General features: G+C 45.5%; 1 protein-coding gene across 1 annotated transcript in view; it reads right to left on the bottom strand.

Moving 5' to 3' along the window:
• ARHGAP15 (Rho GTPase activating protein 15) overlaps positions 1–24,253 on the bottom strand; it is an 892,712-nt gene that overhangs the window by 728,260 nt on the left and 140,199 nt on the right. Inside the window, exons 3-4 of the mRNA XM_075318806.1 lie at positions 13,355–13,423; positions 5,610–5,674 (exon numbers count right to left, since the gene is read on the bottom strand). Of these exons, the coding sequence (XP_075174921.1) occupies positions 5,610–5,674; positions 13,355–13,423 (134 nt within the window). The remainder of the gene's footprint in view (positions 1–5,609; positions 5,675–13,354; positions 13,424–24,253) is intronic.

Genomic DNA, 24,253 nt, shown 5'->3' with positions numbered 1-24,253 from the left:
AGGGGTGCAGCGGTGGTATAGTAGGTGTAGCAGTATGTGGTGCACTGGCAGCCGATTGCACTGTAGCTCTATTATATATTTCACATTTACGCTGAAGGGACAGATTGCACTGCACATTGGTACATAGGAGTTGCCACTTATAGCACTCAATATTTACAGTGCCTTGAACAAGTATTCATATCCTGTGGACTTTTCAATTTTTTTCATTTACACAAACTTAAATCTAGTTTATTAGAATTTTATGTGCTAAAGCTAACCAGTATCTGTGAAGTGTAAAGGAAATGTAACATGAATTTCTAAATATTTGAAAAATTATAAAGTTGAAAATTATGACATGCATTTGTGCACCCATGCAAAGCACCCGAGTTAGTGCTTTGTAGGACCACCTTTTGCTGCATGTACTGCTGCACGTCTTTTGGGGGATGTCTCTACCAGCTTTGCACATCTAGAGGTGACATTTTTCCCCTTCCCCTACAAACCGACACACTGTGGGGAGGCTTTTCTTCAGCAGGGGCCGGGAAGCTGGTCAGAGTTGATAGGAAGATGGATGGAGGTAAATGTAGGGCAATCCGTGAGGAAAACCTGTTAGAGGCTGTAAAATTCTTGAGGATTGTATACAGTGTGTCCACCCATATCCTGTCCACCGCCATTAACTTGAGAACGGCGGCAGCTTCAGGCATAGAAGTGGTGTCTAGGTATAGTAAAGTAGCCATGTGCAATGCAATGAAACCACCTATAGCGCCACCTGGTGGAAAATAACGGAGTTAGCATTTTTATCTCAAAAACGTAATGAGATAGAGAAAAAAAGTGAATTACAAAATTGTAGGGCATCTTCAACTCAATACAAATCGACACCTTGTATACAGAAATGCTATGATATGAAACCCATGACCCCCTCAAAACATTGAATGCTGGTCTCGCATATGGCGCTAATTTAACATTGATGCTCAAAGTGGCCCCCGTCAGCTGCAATGCCCATCTGGACTCTGCACAGCATACTGTATCTTGCTGCACGTTGTGCAATATGGTAGGGGACACGTTTGCACAAGCATCTGTGATACGTCATCGTAGGTCCTGCAATGTTGGTGGAGGGGTCGCATACACCTGCTGTTTGATGTGACCTCACAGAAAGAAGTCCAATGGGGTCAGGGCAGGTGAGCGTGGAGGCCACTCCACACAGCCACCATACCCAATGACTTGTAGCAAGGTCTCCATGAGGTATCGCTTCACGTCCGCAGCCTTGTGAGTTTTACGCGTTCTAATCATAGCATTTCTGTATGCAAGGTGTCGATTCGTATTGAATTGATGATGCCCTACAACTTTGTAATTCACTTTTTTTTCCCTCTATATCGTTCTGTTTTCGAGATAAAAATGCTAACTCTGTTGTTTTCCACCAGGTGGCGATATAGGTGGCTTCATTGCGTAGCGCATGGATACTTTACTATACCTAGACACCACTTCTATGCCTATAGCTGCCGCCGTTCTGAAGTTAATGGCGGTGGACAGGATATGGGTGGACACACTGTATAAAGAAAGGCAGAGAGAGAAAAACAGATATAGATAAATATTGGGGCATGATTGTCTAAAATTTTACATTTTCTTCCAATTACACAAATCATTTCAGTGTTATTTTGCATCATGTAGTACATTTAGATCTTTCTATACCATATTAGCATATCGACCTTAGGACAGATATAAGTATTATGATAAATCTAATAGATCAGACTGATAAGCGCTCGTCAGTCTGCGGCCCGCTCCGGCTCCCACTCCCTTCTCAGGCACTAGGGTCTCATCTGGAGCCTCCAAGGTAACGTATTCACGCCTAATTCTCCTCTTTGTGGTCTTATGAAGTCATTTATTTCAGGTATTTTCTTTTGCTGCCCTCTGTGATGAGGGTCATTCCATCACGAGCCGAGATCCCGAGTAAATATTGTACAAAAATGATATAATTTGCATTATTTTGCATAATGACATCGAGTCAATTTATGACCCAGCATTATGATATCAAAAATGTTATGTCATTGCATCTAATATGGCAAAATTGAGTCATTATGCAAACATTATGCAAATCTTTTTTTTGTGTCTGTTAAATACAACCTTTGATAGATCAGTTCCAAGGTGCATTGTCCATAATGTGTAGCGTTAGCGTGTTATAGCCAGGAATGAATCAGTATGACGGGTTTTATGAATATCAGCGGTAATTACACGCCTTTTAACTACTGTTTAATCATTGATATCACAATTGTTATATCCTTTAAGGGGTTTTTAAGGAAGGTAAATGTTACAAATTGGAAAAGAAAAATATTTACGATATGTATTATATACAATACAAATATTTACTTATGGATGCAATTTATTTCTTTTGCAACCTTTCTGCAATCTTTGTGCTTCCTCGAAATGCAAAGGCCCCAAACAATTTGAGACTTAAGGATTCCTTAAAAGTTATGGACATCTTTAAGGACAATTTCTTTTACTTAAATACATATATTTTGGGTTTTAAAAAAATACTAGCTGTAGTACCCGGCATTGCCGGGACAATAACTGTCTCTCTCCCAGTCTCTGCCTCTGTGTCGCTGTCTGTCTGTCTCTTTCCTTGTCTGTCTCTGTCTGTCTGTCTGTTTTTAAGGCTCTGTGCGTACGTTGCGTACTGTCCCTGGAGAAATATCTGCAGCGATTTGAACAGCACACGTGCGCTTCAAATCGCTGCAGAAACAGTCCGTAAAAAAAAAAAAAGCCGATTTCATGCGCTCTGACTGCAGCCCCTCCCATAGACAGAGCGGGACCTGCAGGCAGAGCGCAAGAAAGAAGTGACATGTCACTTCTTAGAACGCACGCTCTAATACACCACGTGCGCACGGCTCCTGCATAATCTTCATAGATTATGCTGGGGATGCAGGACGCATGCAGTTACGCTGTGGTGCAGATCGCAGCGTAACTGCATGCAATTACGCAACGTGCGCACATAGCCTAACTCTGTCTTTGTATCAGTCTATCTGTCTCTATCTCTGTGTCTCTATGTCTGTCCGTCTCTCTATCTCGGTGTCTTTCTGTTTCTATCTCTGTGTCTCTCTCTATCTCTGTCTGTCTCTCTCTTTGCCCCCGTCTGTCTCTTACCCCATCTGTCTCTTACCCCGTCTGTCTCTTGCCCCGTCTGTCTCTTGCCCCGTCTGTCTCTTGCCCCGTCTGTCTCTTGCCCCGTCTGTCTCTTGCCCCGTCTGTCTCTTGCCCCGTCTGTCTCTTGCCCCGTCTGTCTCTTGCCCAGTCTGTCTCTTGCCCAGTCTGTCTCTTTCCCCAGGTCTGTCTCTTTTCAGGTCTGCCTCTTTTCCCATCTGTCTCTTTTCCCATCTGTCTCTTTTCAGGTCTGTCTCTTTTCAGGTCTGTCTCTTTCCCCATCTGTCTCTTTCCCCACCATTTTCTGTCTGTCTCTTTCCAGGTCTGTTTTTTTCCAGGTCTGTTTTTTTCCAGGTCTGTCTCTTTCGCAGGTCTGTCTTCCCGTGTCTTTTCCTGTCTCTTTCCCTGTGTCTTTGTCCATCTCTTTGTCTGTGTCCTTTCCTGTCTGTCTCTTTCCCTGTCTGCCTGTCTGTCTATCTCTTTCCTTGTCTGTCTCTAGTTCTCTGCCTCTTTCCCCGTGTGTCTCTATCAAGGTCTGTCTCTTTCCCCGTCTATCTTTGTCTGTCTCTCTCGCTGTCTTCTCTTTCCCTGTCTGCCTGTCTCTTTCCCTGTCTGTCTCTTTCCCCATCTGTCTCTTTCCAGGTCTGTCTCTTTCCAGGTCTGTCTCTTTCCAGGTTTGCCTCTGTCTGTCTCTTTCCCCGTCTGTCTATCTCTCTGTCTCTTTCCCTGTCTGTCTCTTTCTGTCTCTCTCTATCTGTCTCCCCACCGACATCATATTACCTCACACATAAGCTTCTTATACTAACAATGTCTTTTGTTCCAATAGCAACCAATCACAGCTGCTATTAAAACCATTAGTTCCAGGCTTCATTTACTTTAATGAAGGCTGTTTTTTTGGAGAGTAACTGTAAAGCGTGGGGTTACATTTTCTTGTCAAAACATAGACTACGACGCTCCCTGGGTCACATGAGGCGTCTGTGCAAAATGTCGTGATTGTAAATGCGACGGTGTAGATTTCTTTAGCATACATACACACACACACACACACATACATACACACATGCACACACTGAGCTGTATACATTAGATTTTTGCATTTAAAAAAAATTCCACCATTTAACGTTTATAGTTTTTTTTTTTGTTTCACTGCACATCGGTGGCTGCATTGTTCATTTCTGGCAAAACACACTTTGATAAGTAGCAACATTTTTGCACACCTTTTTCACATTAGTTCTATTAATATGGTGGAACTGGGGCGAGATGAGAGTAAAATGGTGGATTGACACCGGAGCTTATCTACTTCATTTAATCCAGTTCCTCTTAATGAATCAAAATAGAAGAATTGACGCCACTTCTTAATCTCATAGTCTGAACTGTTGCAAACTGAACATAGTATACATTATCAAAAATAGCAGCTGCACTCAAGTAGAAGGAAGGAGAAAAAGCTGCATTACTGCAAAGAAAGCATGAAAAATATTTTTGGGGAAAAAATAAGTTATTTTGCATATAAAATTGGTCAAATTTACTTGAGCCCAGTTACCACGTCAAGGTATAACTCTCAACTGGGCCCTAGTCTACATTTCTGCCTTTTTTCGTATCATTCCTGACCTCTATAAAGGGCTAGAGAAAAACCTGCAAAAGAAAAATTAAAAACACCTGAGATCACTGTGAGGAGTGCACAGACAAAGGACCTGACTCCATTATATACCTTGGCGTGGTTATTGGGCTCAAGTAAATATGGCCAATTTTATTTGAAAAATAACAAATTTTTTCTCCAAATTTTTTTTGTTTTCTTTGCAGTAATGCATATTCGCATTCCAAAGTTCACCATATACATCTTTGTTTTTTCTCCTTCCCTCCTCTTAATGAATCAGGCACATCTGATTCATCAGAACTGGCGTCAACAATGCCGGTCTTGATAAATCAGGACCTTTGTTTTATTATGAGATTCTTTCTGTTGATCGGATCATGACCATGGATTATATCAAAGTTGAGCTGGACTTTGATGTGGTCATAAATCAGCTCAGAAATAATGAGACGAAGGAAGTACAGATTCCCATTCAGAAAAAGCTCACTGATAGATTCTCAGTTAACTCATTCTGCAGCCAGCAATTTCTAAGGAATCAAAAACCTGTAAAAGCTAATTTTCAACGAAACTCATTTGCAATTTTTTTTATCCTCCAATATGTTTGTGTAAATTCCTAAAGGCGTCCATATCCTTTAGTATGATACCGTACATAACAGAGGTCAATAACTTAGGCTAAGGTAATGAAAATTGTACCTTCATAAAAAGAAATATCGTATTCTATTCCTCCATCAAATGCCATTTTTTATTTTTTTCATGACATGTAATGAGCATTAAATCCCTTATGTTTATTGTCTTATTAATTAACTATCTTAATATTAATATATTAACAATATATTAATATTAAATCCATGTTGTATCATTGCAATTGATTACAGTAGTCAGTGAAATTGGAATTAAGTGCAACCATTACCTTAATTTCTTTCCCTTTTCTGATATCTTGGTTTTATTTAATATTCCTTCTTTGCTTTGGTTTAACTGTAAATAATTAAAAGAAAAAAAAATGTATTATATCCATACTTAAATACATTGTATATATTTGTCACTTTCTTTACTCTTTAGATGGGTTCTCCCATAATTGAACTTTTGACAGGTGTTTTTTTTTTTTTTTTAAATAAACCTTTTTAAATAATAATAATAATAATAATAATTATTATTATTTAAAAAAGTTTATTTAAAAAAAAAAACACCTGTCAAAAGTTCAATTATGGGAGGTTATTATTATTATTATTATTTTTGACCAGCATGAATAGTTAGGAAGCTTTGCAAATGACTTTATTATGGATTTTTTTTTCATTCCTGCTTTTCACCAGCCTATTTGCCTGAATTTAACGGTCTTTATATCAGAACATCCTCATTTGGAGTACAGATGATGGCAGTGATTGGACAGCTCAGCACCAGTGATTAATTCTGGGGATACGCTGCTGCAGGAGATTGTTCAGATAAGGTCTCGGTTCCACTTGCGTTTTGCAAGGATGAGTGCTTTTTTCTAAAAAAACCTCGGATTGCACTCGCACCAGTGCAAAACTATGGGGTGGTGTCCATCTGCGATTGATTTCTTATGCCATATCGGCCTGAGAAAAGAATTGCAGAATGTTGCAATTGTCTGGGAGTCTCAGCTCACACACCTATACAAGTCTATGGATGTGTATGAAACATCGTACTGCACTCGGATGTCATCCAAGTTCAGTGCAATGTACGGTGAAACAGGCAGCGAGGAGATGGGGAGAAAGTGCTCTCTCCCTTCCCTCTGAAGTTGTGATCCGATCTCAAGATCGCATCACAGTCACATGACCCTCGGCTCATGCTCGCAGCAGAGGGTCATTAGCATATCGCTTCTGATGTTCTCACATGGAAAGCAATGCGCAAGTGGAATCGAGGCCTAAGCAGAACACTCAGATGAGGAGACAGGTGTTGTCCCATCACTGCCATCAGCTGTACTCCAAATGAGTACATTCTGATATCAATGCAGCTGAAGCCAGCAAATAAACTGGTGAAAAGCAGGAAGCCAAAAGGAATTATTTTTTTTTACAGGAATTAAGACAAATCCTCTAATAAATGAAATTTGTAAAGTTTCAGAAATTTTCATGTTAGACGAAATTATATATATATAAAAAAAAGATAAAAATGCAGTTACTGTTTTATTGAGGTCATGTTGTCTTCTTCACCTCTAGGCCACATTTTCCAAGTCTTCTCTAGATTATATTTTTCATCTCTCCAATAAGACACATTGTCCACCTTTAACATAAGACATATTAACTACCTCCTCCCTTCTGGGAGATTTTGTCCACCTCTCCTCTAGGAAATATCGTTTACCCTTTTTCTAGGCCATAATGCCAACTTCATCTCTAGGCTATATTGTCCACTTTTCCTGTAGGTTTTGTTTTTCTTTGTCACCTCTCTTCTGGGAATATTGTCCACCTCTTCTCTTTGACATATTATCCACTTCTCCTCTAGGACATATTGTCTATATCTCTTCTTTTATGTATTATTCACCTCTTTCCTTGGACATATTGTGAACCTTTCCTTTAAGCCATATTTTCCACCTCTCCTCTAGAACATATTACCCACCTCTTCTCTAGGCCATACTGTACACATCTAGTCTAGGACATATTGTCCACCTCTCCTCCAGGACATATTATACACCTCTCCTCCAGGACGTGTTGTCCACCTCTCCTCTAGGACGGGTTGTCCACCTCTCCTCTAGGATGAGTTGTCCACCTCTCCTCTAGGACGGGTTGTTCACCTCTCCTCTAGGACGGGTTGTCCACCTCTCCTCTAGGGTGGGTTGTCCACCTCTCCTCTAGGACGTATTGTCCACCTCTCCTCTAGGACGGGTTGTCCACCTCTCCACTAGGACGGGTTGTCCACCTCTCTTCTAGGGCGGGTTGTCCACCTCTCCACTAGGACGTGTTGTCCACCTCTCCTCTAGGACGTGTTGTCCACCTCTCCTCTAGGATGTGTTGTCCACCTCTCCACTAGGACGTGTTGTCCACTTCTCTTCTAGGACGGGTTGTCCACCTCTCCTCTAGGACATAGTGCCCCACGTGTTGTCCACCTCTCCTCTAGGACGTGGTTTCCACCTCTCCTCTAGGGTGTGTTGTCCACCTCTCCTCTAGGGTGTGTTGTCCACCTCTCCTCTAGGACGTGTTGTCCACCTCTCCTCTAGGACGTGTTGTCCACCTCTCCTCTAGGACGGGTTGTTCACCTCTCCTCTAGGACGGGTTGTCCACCTCTCCTCTAGGGTGGGTTGTCCACCTCTCCTCTAGGACGTGTTGTCCACCTCTCCTCTAGGACGGGTTGTCCACCTCTCCACTAGGACGGGTTGTCCACCTCTCTTCTAGGGCGGGTTGTCCACCTCTCCACTAGGACGTGTTGTCCACCTCTCCTCTAGGACGTGTTGTCCACCTCTCCTCTAGGACGTGTTGTCCACCTCTCCACTAGGACGTGTTGTCCACCTCTCCTCTAGGGTGTGTTGTCCAACTCTCCTCTAGGACGTGTTGTCCACCTCTCCTCTAGGACGTGTTGTCCACCTCTCCTCTAGGACGTGTTGTCCACCTCTCCTCTAGGACGGGTTGTTCACCTCTCCTCTAGGACGGGTTGTCCACCTCTCCTCTAGGGTGGGTTGTCCACCTCTCCTCTAGGACGGGTTGTCCACCTCTCCTCTAGGACGGGTTGTCCACCTCTCCACTAGGACGGGTTGTCCACCTCTCTTCTAGGGCGGGTTGTCCACCTCTCCACTAGGACGTGTTGTCCACCTCTCCTCTAGGACGTGTTGTCCACCTCTCCTCTAGGACGTGTTGTCCACCTTTCCACTAGGACGTGTTGTCCACTTCTCTTCTAGGACGTGTTGTCCAACTCTCCTCTAGGACATAGTGCTCCACGTGTTGTCCACCTCTCCTCTAGGACGTGGTTTCCACCTCTCCTCTAGGGTGTGTTGTCCACCTCTCCTCTAGGGTGTCTTGTCCACCTCTCCTCTAGGACGTGTTGTCCACCTCTCCTCTAGGACGTGTTGTCCACCTCTCCTCTAGGACAGGTTGTCCACCTCTCCTCTAGGACGTGTTGTCCACCTCTCCTCTAGGACGTGTTGTCCACCTCTCCTCTAGGACGTGTTGTCCACCTCTCCTCTAGGACGGGTTGTCCACCTCTTCTCTAGGACATAGTGCCCCACTCTTCTCTAGGATATCTTGTCCTCATCTCCTCTAGGTCTTAGATAAACATGTACCTGTATGCCTGTTATACCCTGCAACCCATCGTGACATTATAATGGCCAACTAATCAGCTACATTCCCCCGATTCCTGCTATGTTTCATACGCAGCAAATTCCCGTCAAGAACAAACTAACAATGTTTTCTATTAGAGTTGCAAAATAACTACTAAATACTTTTATTTCTGCTGAGCTGCCCGGAGATACATTCGCACTTTCCACGGAGCACAGTTCATGTCTTGTTCCCCTTTATTAGAATCTAAAAATGTATCAAAATAGCCCGGCAGAGCTTCATTAGACAGATGCCGGGATTGTCAGTAATCTGCACATGTTCTGCACAGCTTTTTTTTTTTTTTGTGTAGCATTCAACCTGCCTGGAAGAATCTGCATCATTTCTTTAAATTGTTGCCCTACTTGCATCTTTCCAGCTGAGGGAAGGTTAAAAAAAAATAACCAGGAAAATCTCCTTAAGGCGACCTGATATGTTTCACTGAGACAATTAGATATGAAGAATAAACAGTCCAATTGTTTCTAGTAATCTGAGAACATCTCCAGAATTCATTTGTATAATTAAAGTTATTTGTGAAAATTTTATGTGCCGGGCATCCATTCTTCACGGATATAGTTGAGTTGAATTTTCCTTTGAACTGTTCCATGTGTCGAAGGTACAACCGCGCAGCCCTAAGGGCCAAAGTATTTGCAGGTTGTTTTTTAAACATTCTTTTTTTTCATGCTTCTTGTATCACATGACCATGGGATTATGTATGTATGTGTATGTGTGTGTGTATATATACTATAATACTGTATATAATATATATTTTTTTGTTTTCGGCCCTCGTAGTTCTTTATTATCCTCCTTTTTTTTATTTTCATTCATTTGTCTTCATCTTCCATTATCCAAATACTTAAGATGAGCAAATCTGATGAAATTCGATTTAGGAAAATTCTTTCGAACACGGCTCGGAAATTTGAATTTATTGGACACGAATTGAATTTCTTGTAAAACAAAGCCATTTATTATGCTCTGGGGTTTCTGTAGACCATGGCGCATAAGAAACAGAGATTAAAAAAAAACAAAAAACTTTATACTTGTCACTGGTGACAGAGGGTCATGTGGTTTCTGGCAGTAGAAGGTCACAGTGTTTGGCTACACAGAATGCTCCCTGACTTTCCATTATTCCTGCTGTCAGTATTCATTGGTATAGGTAGATTTCATGCTGGATTTTCATCTCTTCCCCCTTTAGGACCAGCAGGAGCTTGCCTTCCACCCAGCTGCTGATCATCAGTATTCTCTTGGTGCTTAAATTCTCCCTTCTGCCCTGCACTGGTGCTGGTGATATTATTCAGTTTTTTCTAGCTCTGGTTGCAAGCAGGTGGCTTGCTGTCATCTGTAATATCATTGCTGCAGCTTTGCTGAACATCTGCCTGAGTCATCTCTGGATAAGTAGTTCATGCTTTTTCTCCTCTTGTGTCTTCCTTTAGTGTTTAATGGGGTTGACCAAGAGCTCATCCCACATGTTCCCTATTTAGGGTCCAGCACTAGGGATACCTAGGGCCAGGTATCCAGCTCGGCACATAGGTGCGGAACCTACCTAGGTGAGGGACCCCAGCGACCAGCAGGAGCTTTGGTCAAGGGGGTCACCTTCCCTTACCTTTTGCACCTCACTTGGTACTTCCCCGTACCTATTGGGACAAGACTACCCTGGTCTCTCACCTGTCCTGGAGATGAAGCTCCCTGAGCCCAGTCCTCCACTGCCTTGACTTTCATTTTCCACCATCTCCAGTTTTCTTTTCAGTCTCTAGTCTTCTTCACATGACGTCATGATGTGTTTTGGCACGCTACGTCATGATGTCATGAGTCCTAGTCAGCACCAAAGAGTGGAGACAGAGGTCGGAGAGAAAAAGCGAGCCAGCAGAAGTCATAGCGGAAGCCATAAGAGGAGTAACAAGTCAAATTGCTTCTGGTAAATCTAAATTTTAGGCAGAATTCGAAAAAAATTTCATTTGCCGAATATTGATAAGCTCATCTCATCCAGGTACCGCTGATGCTCCTAAAATAGACTTAGGACATGTGGCCACATAGTCCATATGCACAAGAAAGTTCACATGCAGGAGATTTGTAAGAGAATCCATAGCAGAAATCGTAGTCTGACCCTTGGGGTACTGTTATGACTTTGCTGGTGATGGGCTACAGATCCACACGTGATTTACCCAATACCATTTCCGTTTAGAATCCATATCAATAAGTGAGATGACAGGGGTTTTTTTTCTATAAGGCAGTGACGGGAAAAATGGTCACCGAACTTCCCCCTGCAATCATTGGGAGGCTGTGTGTGCTTCAACCATGCACTGGGGGCTCCAAGAGGGAAGAGTTACCTTAAAATGTGTCTACCTCTAACTTTACGCAAATTTTGGTAAAGATTCCAATTTCTTACCATATATAATACAAACTCATAATTCATTTTGTTCTTTCTGCTGCTAATTAACTCTATAGGCAGTGACTATTAAAGGGAACCTGTCACCAGATTTGGGGCCTATAAGCTGCGGCCACCACCAGTGGGCTCTTATATACAGCATTCTAACATACTGTATATAAGAGCCCAGGCTGCTGTGTAGAACGTAAAAATCACTTTATAATACTCACCTAAAGGGCGGTGTGGTTCAGACTGGTCGGATGGGTGTCTCTGTTCTCCGGTACCGGCGCCTCCCCTTTTGGACATCTTTGTCCTCCTTCTTCTGAAGCCTAGGTGCATGACACATCCTACGTCATTCACACTAGCCAGCATTGAGGTTCTGCACAGGCGCACTTTGATCTGTGCTGAGCAGGGCAGATCAAAGTATTGTAGTGCGCCTGCGCAGGACCTCAATGCCGGCTATTGTGGATGATGTAGGACACGTCATGCACCCAGGCTTGAGAAGAAGGAGCACAAAGATGGCTGAAAGAGGAGGTGCCGGTATCGGAGAACGGAGACACCCATCCGGCCAGTCTGCACTGCACCGCCCCTTAGGTGAGTATTATAAAGTGATTTTTACGTTCTACACAGTGGCCTGTGCTGTTATATACAGCATGTTAGAATGCTGTATATAAGAGCCCACTGGTGGTGGCCGCAGCCTACAGTTGCCAAATCTTGTCACAGGCTCCTTTTAATGGCAAGACAGCCTGTTATTTATGGTTAGAACGTATCTCCAGTGCATCTTTAAATCACCACATCCACAAATGCATGATGTTCTGTTCCCAAATTCACTACATTATTCATTATTGTAGCATGTTAGCAAAACCTTGAGAAGTGGCAATTCACCTCGCAGCCACTGAGTGGCATCATATAGACACATATAGCATATACATCTCCCAACAAAATCCTGTTTTATTTTCAAAGCTGGTAATTTTGATTCATTCAACTTGGTATTCAGTATGTCAAGAAAAACAAAAGACACAGGAGTTCCCCATCTCCCTCCTGACTTCCTCTATCAAGTGACTGCTGCAGCCAATCAGGGGTCACTAACTGAATGCAGCAATCAGGTTCCATCTGTAATGGAGAATCCAGTGCTTTATCAAGACCACTGCAGCCAAATAGGTCTTCTTAATGTCATGGGTGTGTTACGTGTGACAGACAGTCATGTGGTTTCTGGCCAAAGGAGATCACAACGATTGCTCCCTGACTTTCCATTGTTCTTGCTGTCAGTATTTATTGGTATAGGTAGCTTTCCTACTGAATTTATCTCTCTTCCTTTTGTACCCAGCAAGAGCTCGACTTCCACCCAGCTGCTGATCATCAGCATTCTCTTAAATACCCCTTCCTTTGGACTGGTGCTGGTGATATTTTCAGTTCTTTCAAGCCTTGATTGCAAGCAGGTGGCTTGTACTCCTCTGTGGTATTGTTGCTGAAAACTCTGCTGATCTTCTACCTGAGTCATCTAATAAGTAGTTCATGTATTTCCCCCTGTGTGTCCTCCTTGTGTTTTCCTTTAGCATTTAGTGGGTTTGATGAAGAGCTCATCCCACCTGTTCCTTCTTTAGGGCCCAGCACTAGGGATACCTAGGGTCAGGTATCCAGCTCGGCGCATAGATGCGGAACCTATCTATGGTGATGAGGGACCACAGGGACTAGCAGTAGGTTTGGTCAGGGGTCACCATTTTCCCTTTCCCTACACAGGGTTACCCTTCCCTTTCGATGACTGCTTAATACTTCCCCGTACCTAGCGTTACACTTTAGTCTTCCATATTGCCCCCTTAGCTTGGAAATAATGGCCATGGAGAGGAGACCCTTGTTTTTCCAGTAAATGAGGGGACTAGAACAGCTAAAAATCTGATCACCTTAGACGGCCATTAAAAAAATAATAAAAATTGGCGCTGACCATGAAGGGCTAGGGTCCTGCTGTGTGGCCGTGGAATATGATAGAGGACAAGTAACACATAGAGACCATTAAACTTATGAATAAAATATACTTACTAAAAAACCTTTATGAATCTGGTTGTCAGTCACACAGTGTTGCGAGTGATTCCTCCGATGACGAGAAATCTGAAAAATAAGAGAACGCAAGATTCCGTTGCATTACTACAAAGGGCAGCGCTAATTGACCAAAATGAAGGCTACTAAAAGTTTTCCAATTAATGTCCAACTACAAACTCACAATTCATTAAGTTACTTCTTTCCGCTGCTAATTGACCCTATAGGCAGTGACTATTAACAGCGAGACAACCTGTTATTTATGGTTAGAACGTATGCCCAGACCTTCTCTATATCACCCCAGCCACAGGTCCATGATGCGCCGTTCCCAAAGTCCCCAGTAATGTTCTGCCTGCAGTTGTCTTGACTGAATTCATTAATTAGAAGGAATTAAAAAAAAAACCCATTAACTCTGGCCAGGTTACACACAAGAGGGATGGAAAATCTAGTAATTAGTAAGTTATCGAGGAAAATAGCCTAATATCTTCTATATAGGTGAATATGGGAAAAGCTTTAAAATCTCATAAGCATATAAATATTACTGAGATATATAACAGTAATATATAGACTTTATTGGCCCATTAATTTTTAATATACACCCATCTAATTCACACAGGCAAAGAAAATAAACCATAGATGTCTATAAATTAAGTGATGTGTAAGAATGAGAAATTTGCAGTGAAAACGTATTGAACATCTAAAGAAAGAGAGGAGCAAAAAGCCATTGAAAGTCATGACACCAGCTGAAATCTATCAGTGATGTAAAAGCAATGCTGCTACTTAGTGAATATATCACCTAATAATATCAGCTGGTTCAACTGATGGCCTATAAAAAGATAAAAAGGTGTCTCATTACCAAGGTGCTACACAAGAAACATCTCATGATGGGTAAAACCAGTGAGCTGTCTTAAGACCTTCATAGCCTTAGGGGTACTTTGCACGCTGCGACATCGCTACTGCGATATGGTCGGGGTAAAATCGAAAGGGATGCACATCCGGCGCCAGTAACGATGTCGCAACGTGTAAAGCCTAGATGCGCCAATAAACGATCGCAAAAGCGTCGTAAATCGGTGATCTGTGTAGTGTCAGACATTTTCATAATGTTGCACCAATAGAAGATACGATGTTGTTCCTCGTTCCTGCGGCAGCACACATCGCTGTGTGTGAAGCCGCAGGAGTGAGGAACATCTCCTACCTGCCTCCACCGGCTATGCGGAAGGAAGGAGGTGGGCAGGATGTTTACGTCCCGCTCATCTCCGCCCCTCCGCTTCTATTGGCCGCCTGCCGTGTGACGTCGCTGTGATGCCGCACAACCCGCCCCCTTAGGAAGGAGGCGGGTCGCCGGCCAGAGCGACGTCACAGGGCGGGTAAGTCCGTGTGAAGCTGCCGTAGCGATAATGTTCGTTATGGCAGCTATCCCAAGATATCGCATGTGCAACGGGGGCGGGGACTATCGCGTTCGGCATCACTAGCATCGGCTAGCGATGTCGCAGCGTGCAAAGTACCCCTTATTGTTGCAAAACATACTGATGACATTGGTTACAGAATTATTTCTAAAATACTGAAAGTTCCAGTGAGCACTGTTGGGGTCATAATCCGGAATTGGGAAGAACATAATTTCACCATAAACCTACCAGAGGTACTCTCAGCAAAATTTTAGACAGAAGAGTGAAAACAAATATCAGAAGAGTTGTCCAAGAGCCAAGGATGACCTGGAATTAGCCGGTACAATTGCTTCAAGGAAAACAATAAGTAATGCACTCCCCCTACATGACCTGTATGCACGCTCACCACACAAGACTCCATTGAACAAAAATAATTGTTATGCTTGTTTAAAGTTTTCTCAGCAACATTTAGACAAGTCTGAGAAATACTGGGAGAATATAGTCTGGTGAAATGAGACCAAAGTTGAACTCTTTGGATGCAATAATATACACTATGTTTGGAAGCCAAAAGGTAAATCACCAACAAAACACCAACAACAGTGAAGTGAAGGAAGGATGAATGGACAATGTACCGAGACAATCTTAATAAAAACCTGATGCCATCTACCAGGATGATGAAGATGAAACAAGGGTGGAGATTTCAGCAACACAATGATCCCAAACACACAGCCAAGGAAACTCTGAACTGGTTTCAGAGAATTAAAATAAATCTGCTAGAATGGCCGAGCCGATCCCCGGAGCTGAATCCAATAGAAAATGTCTGGAAGGAACTGAAGCTCAGAGATCATAGAAGGAGCCGGGACCTGCAGGATGTGAGGAGTGTTTGTGTGGACAAATGGGTCAAAATCCACCTGAGCAATGCAGGTCACTAGTGTCTCCATACAGGAGGCATCTGGAAGCTTCATCACCAACAAAGGATTTTGGACAAAGTATTAATTAAATTTCAGTAAATAATACTTTTTCCATGTCATTTCTCATTATCCCACATAACTAAATGTATGGACATTTATGGTTTGATTTCTTTGCCTGTGTGGATTGAATGGGTTGTTACTGACATCTGGTGAGAAATTCATGTCAATAGCACCCTTAGAAATATTTTTAAAAAATCAGTGACTTGTTGACTACTTATTTCACCCGCTGTGTGTGCGCATATATATATAATATATATATATATATATATATATATATATATATATATATATATATATATATATATATATATATACAGCTCTGGCAAAAATTAAGAGACCACTGCACATTTTTATAAAAATAAGATTCTCCACGTGTCTGACAGCCATTCCATTCCATTGCAGTGACAGTTGAATTCCAACCAGAGTTCAGACCGGCAGAGGGCGAAAGCGACTCTCCACTGACCGGAATGACCATCATCTCATTTGAATGTCACTCAGCAACTGCAGGATGACATCAAGTGACCTACAAAAGGAATGGCAAATGGCAGCTGGGGTGAAGTGCATGGCAAGAATGGTTCATGACAGGCTCCGAGAACCAGGGCTCAAGTCATGTAAAGCTAGAAAAAAGCCTTTCATCAATGAGAAGCAAAAGAGAGCCAGGCTGAAGTCTGCCAAAGACTATAAGGATTGGACCATAGAGGACTGGAGTAAGGTAATCTTCTCTGATGAGTCTAATTTTCCGCTTTGCCCATCACCTGGTCGTGTAATGGTTACATGGAGACCTAAAGAGGCAAGCAAGCCACAGTGTATTGTAACCATTGTGAAATTTGGTGGAGGATCGGTGATGATCTGGGGATGCTTCAGGATGGCTGGAATTTGGCAGATTAAGCTTTGAGAAGGACGTATGAATACCGCTGTGTATATTATGTGTTTACTGAAGTCTAAAGGGTGCTTTACACGCTACGACATTGCTAGCGACAGCTAGCGATGTTGTGTGCGATAGCACCCACCCACGTTGCTGTTTCGTCATGGGGGTGATCGCTTCCATAGGGAACAATATCGCTACAACAGCATCACACGCACATATCTGCTTAGCGACATCGCTGGAGACAACAAACAATCTCTCCTTTAAGGGGGCGGTTCGTGCGGCGTCACAGCGGCGTCACTAAGCGGCCACCCAATAGCAGAGGAGGGGTGGAGATGAGCGGCCGAAACATGCCGCCCACCTTCTTCCTTCCTCATTGCCGGTGGACGCAGGTAAGGAAATGTTCGTCGATCCTGCGGTGTCACACACAGCAATGTGTGATGCCGCAGGAACGAGGAATAACCAGCGGCATGCACCACCAACGATATTATGAAAAGGAGTGACGTGTCAACGATCAACGATTTTTGACGTTTTTGCGATCCTTTTAGTCACACACAACGATATCGCTAACGGCGCCGGATGTGCGTCACGAACACCGTGACCCCGATGATATATCATTAGCGATATCGTTGTGTGTAAAGTACCCTTAAGTTTAGTAACCTAGTGAGGATGAATGAAATATGTAATGTCAGCTGTACATATTAAACCTCAGTAAGCGCCCCCTATTGGAAGGTGCAGGATAATGAAATGTAATCATATACCAGACCGAAGGAGATAAAATCAGCGCTCTGATCTCTATACATAAAAATATAAATGTAAATGATCACTTAAGAAAGGAAAGGAGGTATCCACAAGTTTAGAAGTTTCTATATTATGATAATGACTTTCAGAAAGCCTAATTGAAATCCTGATCGATAAGCCAAACTCTAGAATGAAAAGCCGATACAATGCTTCCTGATTAGTGTTGAGCGGATCCGGAGTGGAAAAATCCGGATCCACGCGGTTTCAGCGGTGGATCCGGATCCAACCCGGAATTCCGGGTGCACGATTCGGTTCCGTTTTTTTTTTTTTTCTCTCTCTCTCTTCTGTCTCTCCTCCCTCTCTCTTTCCTCCCTCTTTCTCTCTCTCCTCTCTCTCTCCTCTCTCTCTCTCCTCTCTCTCTCCTCTCTCTCTTCTCTCTCTCTTCTCTCTCTCTCCTCTCTCTTTTCTCTCTATCTCTCTTCTCTTCTCTCTCTTCTCTTCTCTCTCTTCTCTCTCTCTTCTCTCTCTCTCTTCTTTTCTCTCTCTTCTCTCTCTTCTCTCTCATCCCGGATTCCGCTCCTCATTGACATATATTGGGCCGGATTCCAAATCGGATCCGGACTTCACTGTCAACCCGCCACTGATCCGTCGGACCCGGATTATTTGCGATCCGCTCAACTCTATTCCTGATGATTTCGCTTGTAATAAATGCAAAATAACTGTTATTTTTTGAACTCTGCAACATTGTATCGGAAAGATTTGAATATTTATAACTGTGATTTTAAAATAAATAAAAATAGAATAAAAAATATGAAGAAATACCAGCAGCCGGCGTCTCTGGCACAATGTAAAACTTTAAATGACCTATTTAAAAGAACACCACTTAACAAATACATTACAGGCAAAAAACATCTGGTGACAAGACTGTGTCCTGAAGTGTTTTGCTCCCTTAATATTCGGCATCTAAAGCAAAAGCGCTTTCATGAAACTACTTTGGTTGGTGGCAGTTACTCCTTTGGGGAAGGAAGGAAATGTCATAGCTTATTTTCTCTATTTTGCAGGCCTGTTTTCTGGAGTGTCAGCTCCTCGCGTTATTAACATGTAGGGTAAGTGAGTGTGATTCCGCGACGCTGTGGAGACAACTTCACAGATCTGCGAGCTTTCATTTTTATTATTAATGCAAGATTTAAATGAAAGGAACAACATCCCATTATTATAGAGGATCATTATTTTTCCACCAATCCTGTGATTAATATTTTAGAAATTTAGATGTTACGTATACAAAGCGTTGCATATTTTAAAGAGAATACCACTTGTCATACATGAATCTAGGGCAGACGATACAATGGGGAAACTTAATGAAAAGACTTCCAAGCAACCCTTTTGGCTGCTCAACCGGCCATTTCAGCAATGAATTCCCCCAACAGCGCAAAGGAATTGTAGAAATCTATTAAAAAAAAAACTTTACTCATTTTACGAAACAACTCGAAAAAAGTCCAACCTGTAACTGCTGATATCGAGGCTCCGAGAAAGTCTTCGATCTTTGATTATACAAACGATTCGCCCTCTTCTCCTCATTCTCTGCCAAATCTGCTGACCTCCCCAAACGTGCCAACCTGCCGCTCGATCGCCCCGGGCATATGGCGGGGTCTTTGCTTTCTCTTACATTATCTTCTAGTTTGGTAGATAATCAGCTGCTTATGTTGCCCATTTGCCAAGACTTTAGAAACAATGTTTTACAAATACAAATGTATCAATTGAAATGTCTCATTAATCTGCTTGAAAATGCACCGCTTATCATCTCACAGGGATCATGTTTGCAGAAAGTTCTTTTGATTAGCTGACATATAGTGCTCATCTCTTTTTAGAAGAGGTTCCGCAGCAGGTTTAATATTTGCTATGCAGTACTTTTGCTGAACCTTTTAATATGTTTTGAAGCCCTGGCAAAACCAGGTAGTCACAGATGACTGTACCCCTCTCCTGGGTGCAGGAATCACCTTCTCCTTGGGATTTCACCAACACAACACCACACACAGGTAACACCAGCCACAAAAGCCTAGTCACCCCACCCCGGGACAATAGGGACACACTAGTGGGTGGGACCAGGCGGATGGGAACGCCACCTAGGGGTCCTGAGGTGTCAAGGGAGAGAACACAGCAGATTAGTCTGGAGAGTGGAGTTGAGAGGAGTGTGAAGTGGTGGCGGGGGTTGGAGCCCCTGGACTACCGGACTACCTGAATGGACTAGGTGGCAGACGGCAGAGCAGGACCACAGGCGACAGGAGACCTAAAGTGGACCGGGGCAGGGTTGTGGCCCACCAATGCCAACAGCGGGAATCCGGTCTGGAGGCCGTGCACAGTTAGGGTACCTGGACCCCAGGGCAAGGACCGCTGCAAGCGCCTTAGGTTCCAGATCTTGTCCCACAAGTAGCCCAGAGAGCGAAACGGAAGCCCAACGCGGGGAATAGGGTGTCCACCAGAACCCACGGAGATACCAAGGGTCAGATTTTGCGGGCAACGGCTCCCACAGTACACAAAATATGGGGAGCGGATTTCTCCCGTTTTATGTGGATTAAGTCAAAACACAAGAAACTACAACTGCAGGAGGAAGGGCCACTGTCCTGTCAACCCATGTGCAGGACCAAGCACACCCCTCCAGAGGCTCCCTGCATCCGGCCTTGGTTTACCACCTGGACTTTGTGTGATTTATTACCAAAGTGAGTAAACCAGTACCATCCGGTCCTTTTCTAAAGACTGCTCCCTGCAATCCCGCACCATCCTTTGGGCCCTGGGGCTACACCTCCGCTACCCACTGAGGGGATTCCATCTTGCTGCCCAGCTCCATCAGCACCAGCCCAACCATACCAAGGCAGCGGCAGTGTCACCAACCATCACCGCAACCCACGGGTGGCGTCACTGACAAACTCTTCCCTTGTAAATACCCCTTTTCAGTTGTTGTGGTGACGGGCCACTGCATGAGCCCCGAATCTGGCTGCCACTCGAGCCCCAGCCACGATCCCGGATCTGAGCACCTTGGGTAGCCTTCCCTGACGTGGTCAGTCACCCCCTGCCCGCGACAATGTGAAAACAGATCAGAGCAGACAATGGGATGCCCACCTATCACAAGTGCGTCATGGCCTGATGTGATCTCCTGGGGATCTGGGATCAGATCGATCCATGCTTGTAAGAGGCACATGATGGTTGTTTAGATCAGCTGACATGTGCAGGGAAAAATTGGGGCTCAGCAAGAGAGCCTACATCAAAGGAAGGACATAACCAAGGAAGGAACAATCGCGACCAAGCCCGGGGGTTCAGGGATCTCGAGGACCTCAGCCAGTGGAGCACCGCCAATGGCGGCAGGCCACGTGACCACTATGGGACCCGGTGGCAGTGCTGGCACTAGGCTCCCCCTGCCGAGGATCGCACTTTCAATTGTATCAGCATTGAAGATGCCAATACAATTGAAAACAATGATGAAATCGTCATTCTGCCATTGTGTCTGTGCTCTGACAGATCAGCACAGCGGATCACGATGACATCACTACTGTGCGCCGCTGAGATGTGCAGAGCGGCAGAAGACTGGAAACTCTGACTAGACCGAAGCAGTGGGGGAACAAGGAGAAGTGAGTATGTGTGGCGCCCCTGACCTGGTCAGGCACCACAGAGTATTGCACCCATGCGGGAGCAATGCTTCCAGGTAATCTCCAAAGGCCAGGATGAGGTGCACACACAAACATATAGTGACCAGGCCTCCCACATTACCAGAGGGGACCCTTGGGTAGCCAGAAGGGGTTAACTTTCAATTCCCAGCTGGGGGTGTGTTCAGGGGCTGGTTGCTAGGAAGCAGGGCAGAGAGAGAGAGGAAGAGGAGAGTCTGGAGGAAGAAGTTGAAGTGTGTGGAAGGGAGCAGAGGAGCTCTCGTGTCAGACAGGTCCTGAGGAGTGCAGTAGCTGAAAGCGGGGGAGAAAGGAGTACCGTGGGTCGGCCTGAAAATCATCCAGAGAGAAGGGTGGCTGAGTACGGAGATCCCGGTATCCGAGCACACAAGGGGAACTAGGTCCCCAGTACAGGCAGCAGATCATCCAGAGCTGCTTAACCTACAGGTGGGGGGGGTACTTCATGCCCTCACCACGACTACACAGAGCTTGAGCCAAGCAGCAATCACCAGGCCCATAAGGGGACAGGGCCAGAAGCCATCCCACCAAGGCCACGCTGCCGGCAGACGAGCCAGAGAGAGGGGAGCAGGGTGGTAACAGCTTCCCTGGAGGGGTCCTACCACGCTTCAAGCAAAGGATCCTCCTAAAACAGAAAGAGTGCAAGGAAGGCGAGTGGACAGCTACCCTCAGAACGGCCTCCTGGAATTCCTGGTTCAACCTGGTTATCACAGTGTCGCCCGGGCATCTCACCGTGACCTCCAAACAGTGAGTAAACACGTTGAAAGACTTCTTGGACTGTGTTTGAGTCATTCTGCGACCTGTGGTCCCACACACATACACCGGGGCCTGGGGCTTGCCTCACTCTCAGGGGGCTAATATACTGACTGCACCCACCATCAGCCCCAGGCATCCCTTAATCTGCAGTGGCGGTCCCCGCTGACCGCAATACTGAGAGTGGCGTCACGACAATCCTAAAAGAAGATTCCCTACCTGTGACCAGACTGTTCCATCCACGTGGAGTCCCTGAAGGTACTGCACCGACACATACTAGCGGGGCTTCACAACTTCTGGCGTCACGAACAGGATAAGGACTAGACCTGTTCAGACAGGTGACCGTGTGCCTCAGAGGTCCGACCGCAAAAATTGAACCGCCGCCATATTGCCATCTTCAAAAGCGCGCGCTGCAGCCCGCGCGAGGGAGAAGAGCACCGCCCACGAAGAGGTGTGGCCGCCCCAGAACCCCCACAATTCGGAGAGCGTTCTGACCCAGGAAGTGGAAAGGGGGCGCGGAGATTTTTGAAGAAAAATGGACGCTGCAGGAGGTAATGCCCCTGGTCAGGGCGACGCAGCCCAAGCGATGCCAGCCCCTGTCGCGCTGGACGCAGCAGCGCCTGGTGCCGGTGCCGCGGTCGCAGCCGCGCCGGCTGAAATCTCCCCCATAATGCCAGTTTCCTTGCTGTATGTCCCAGGAGCGCAATGGCTGCCCCAATACGCCGGTAAAATAGACACGCTGACCGGGTTTAAGAAGAAGATCAGCACCCTGCTAGACATGCACGCGATGACTGGTAAGCAGAGGGCCGCTGTGGTGCTGGGACAATTGACTGAGGCAGCAGAATTGGAAGCTGAGTCCTGGACCAATGATGACCGGAGCTCTGTTGAGACCATCTTTGCCAAACTAGCAGCTGCTTTTGAACACCGCACCGAGGGAGAGCTGAGAACGGACTTCTATAACTGCCGGCAGAAGCCCCAAGATAGCATAAGAGCCTATGCCCTCAGGCTGCAGGCTGCACTGCGGGCTCTCAAGCTGGTGGACCCTGTCAGTGATCAGGAAGGAAACCGGATGATGAAGGAACAATTCTTGCGGGGCCTGCGTTCTCCTGAGGATGGGAAGCAGATGAAGCTGTGGTCCCTGGAACACCCTGACGTGGACTTTGCCATTCTGAAAGACAGGGCAGTGAAAGCACTCCAACCTCCTGTGGACACAGACCCCGTCGCACCAGCATGGCCTGCCAGTTCCACGGCTGCAGGAGCGGAATCCTCCTCGCAGGCCCTGGTAACTGCAAAAGGACTCAACACGCCAGCAGAGACCATAAATACACTATCCTCCCAGGTGCAACAGCTCACTAAGGACGTCGCACAAATCCTGAAAGCAATGCAGTTGCCCTCAGAGACCAAAGTCCCTCATCGGATCCTGCTAGCTGACAACCCAGAGGACGTCCCTTGGATGCGGAGGAGAAGAGGTCCCCCAACCCGAGGCAGGAGCAGTGATCGCTATGACTCATCTGGACAACCCATCTGTCGTCGTTGCCAGGAGGCAGGACACTATGCAAGGGCCTGTCCTTTAAACGAGCCAAACCTGGGGCCGGGGGCCAGTCCTCAGGATTAAGAAGATCAGGCCCAAGTCGCTGCTGTGATCAGTACGTGGGTGGACGTCCTGTCCTGTCCATTGTCCTGGACGGGATCCCTACCCCGGCATTATTGGACACCGGCTCTCAGGTCACCACGATCCCGTATGTCCTTTATCGTAGGTTTTGGTCGGACGACGATCTCCGACCACCGGACCCCTCCCTCACCATCTATGCTGCCAACGGACAACCTATAGACCAGATCGGGGTCAAAGAGGTAACCATAAAGGTGGGAAGGCAGGAAATGAAGGGACAAGGACTGATTGTTGTGGACACTGATGTGAAGCCCCACAGGTGTTGTATCGGTGCATACCTTCAGGGACTCCACGTAGCTGGATCTGGTCACAGGTAGGAGATCTTCTTTGTAGTCGTGACGCCACTCTCAGTATTTGCGGTCAGAGGGGACCGCCACTGCAGGTTAGAGGACGCCTGGGGCTGATGGTGGGTGCAGTCGGGTGTAGTAGCCTCCTGAGAGTGAGACAAGCCCCAGGGCCCTTTGTAAAGCTGAAGTACCACAAGTCGCAGAATGACCACACACAGGCAGAGTGTCTTTCAGGGTTTTTACTCACTTCAGGTGGCAGGGTGAGTAACCCGGGCGTAGCTGGGATGAACCAGGTGGGAACCAGGTATCCTTCCGGCTGACTGTATGAGGGTGACTACAAACTCGCCTTCCTTAGCCCTTGGTGGTTTGGGGTGACCCCGACTTTGAGTCCCTATGGGGGTCACCCAGGGAAGATGCTCCAAGCCTCTCTCCCCTTCTTGTTTTGCCGTGTGCTTGTTCCCCGGGCCAGGCCACTCCAGCCTCTTGCCTCCTGTGACCTATGGGCCCTACTTGCGGTTACGTGGCTGCGGCTTTTGGTTGTTGTGGTGTGGGCTGTA

Source organism: Anomaloglossus baeobatrachus, chromosome 7, assembly GCF_048569485.1.
Source record: "Anomaloglossus baeobatrachus isolate aAnoBae1 chromosome 7, aAnoBae1.hap1, whole genome shotgun sequence".
NCBI classification, from domain to species: domain Eukaryota; kingdom Metazoa; phylum Chordata; class Amphibia; order Anura; family Aromobatidae; genus Anomaloglossus; species Anomaloglossus baeobatrachus.
This window is presented reverse-complemented; position numbering and strand designations above follow the sequence as displayed.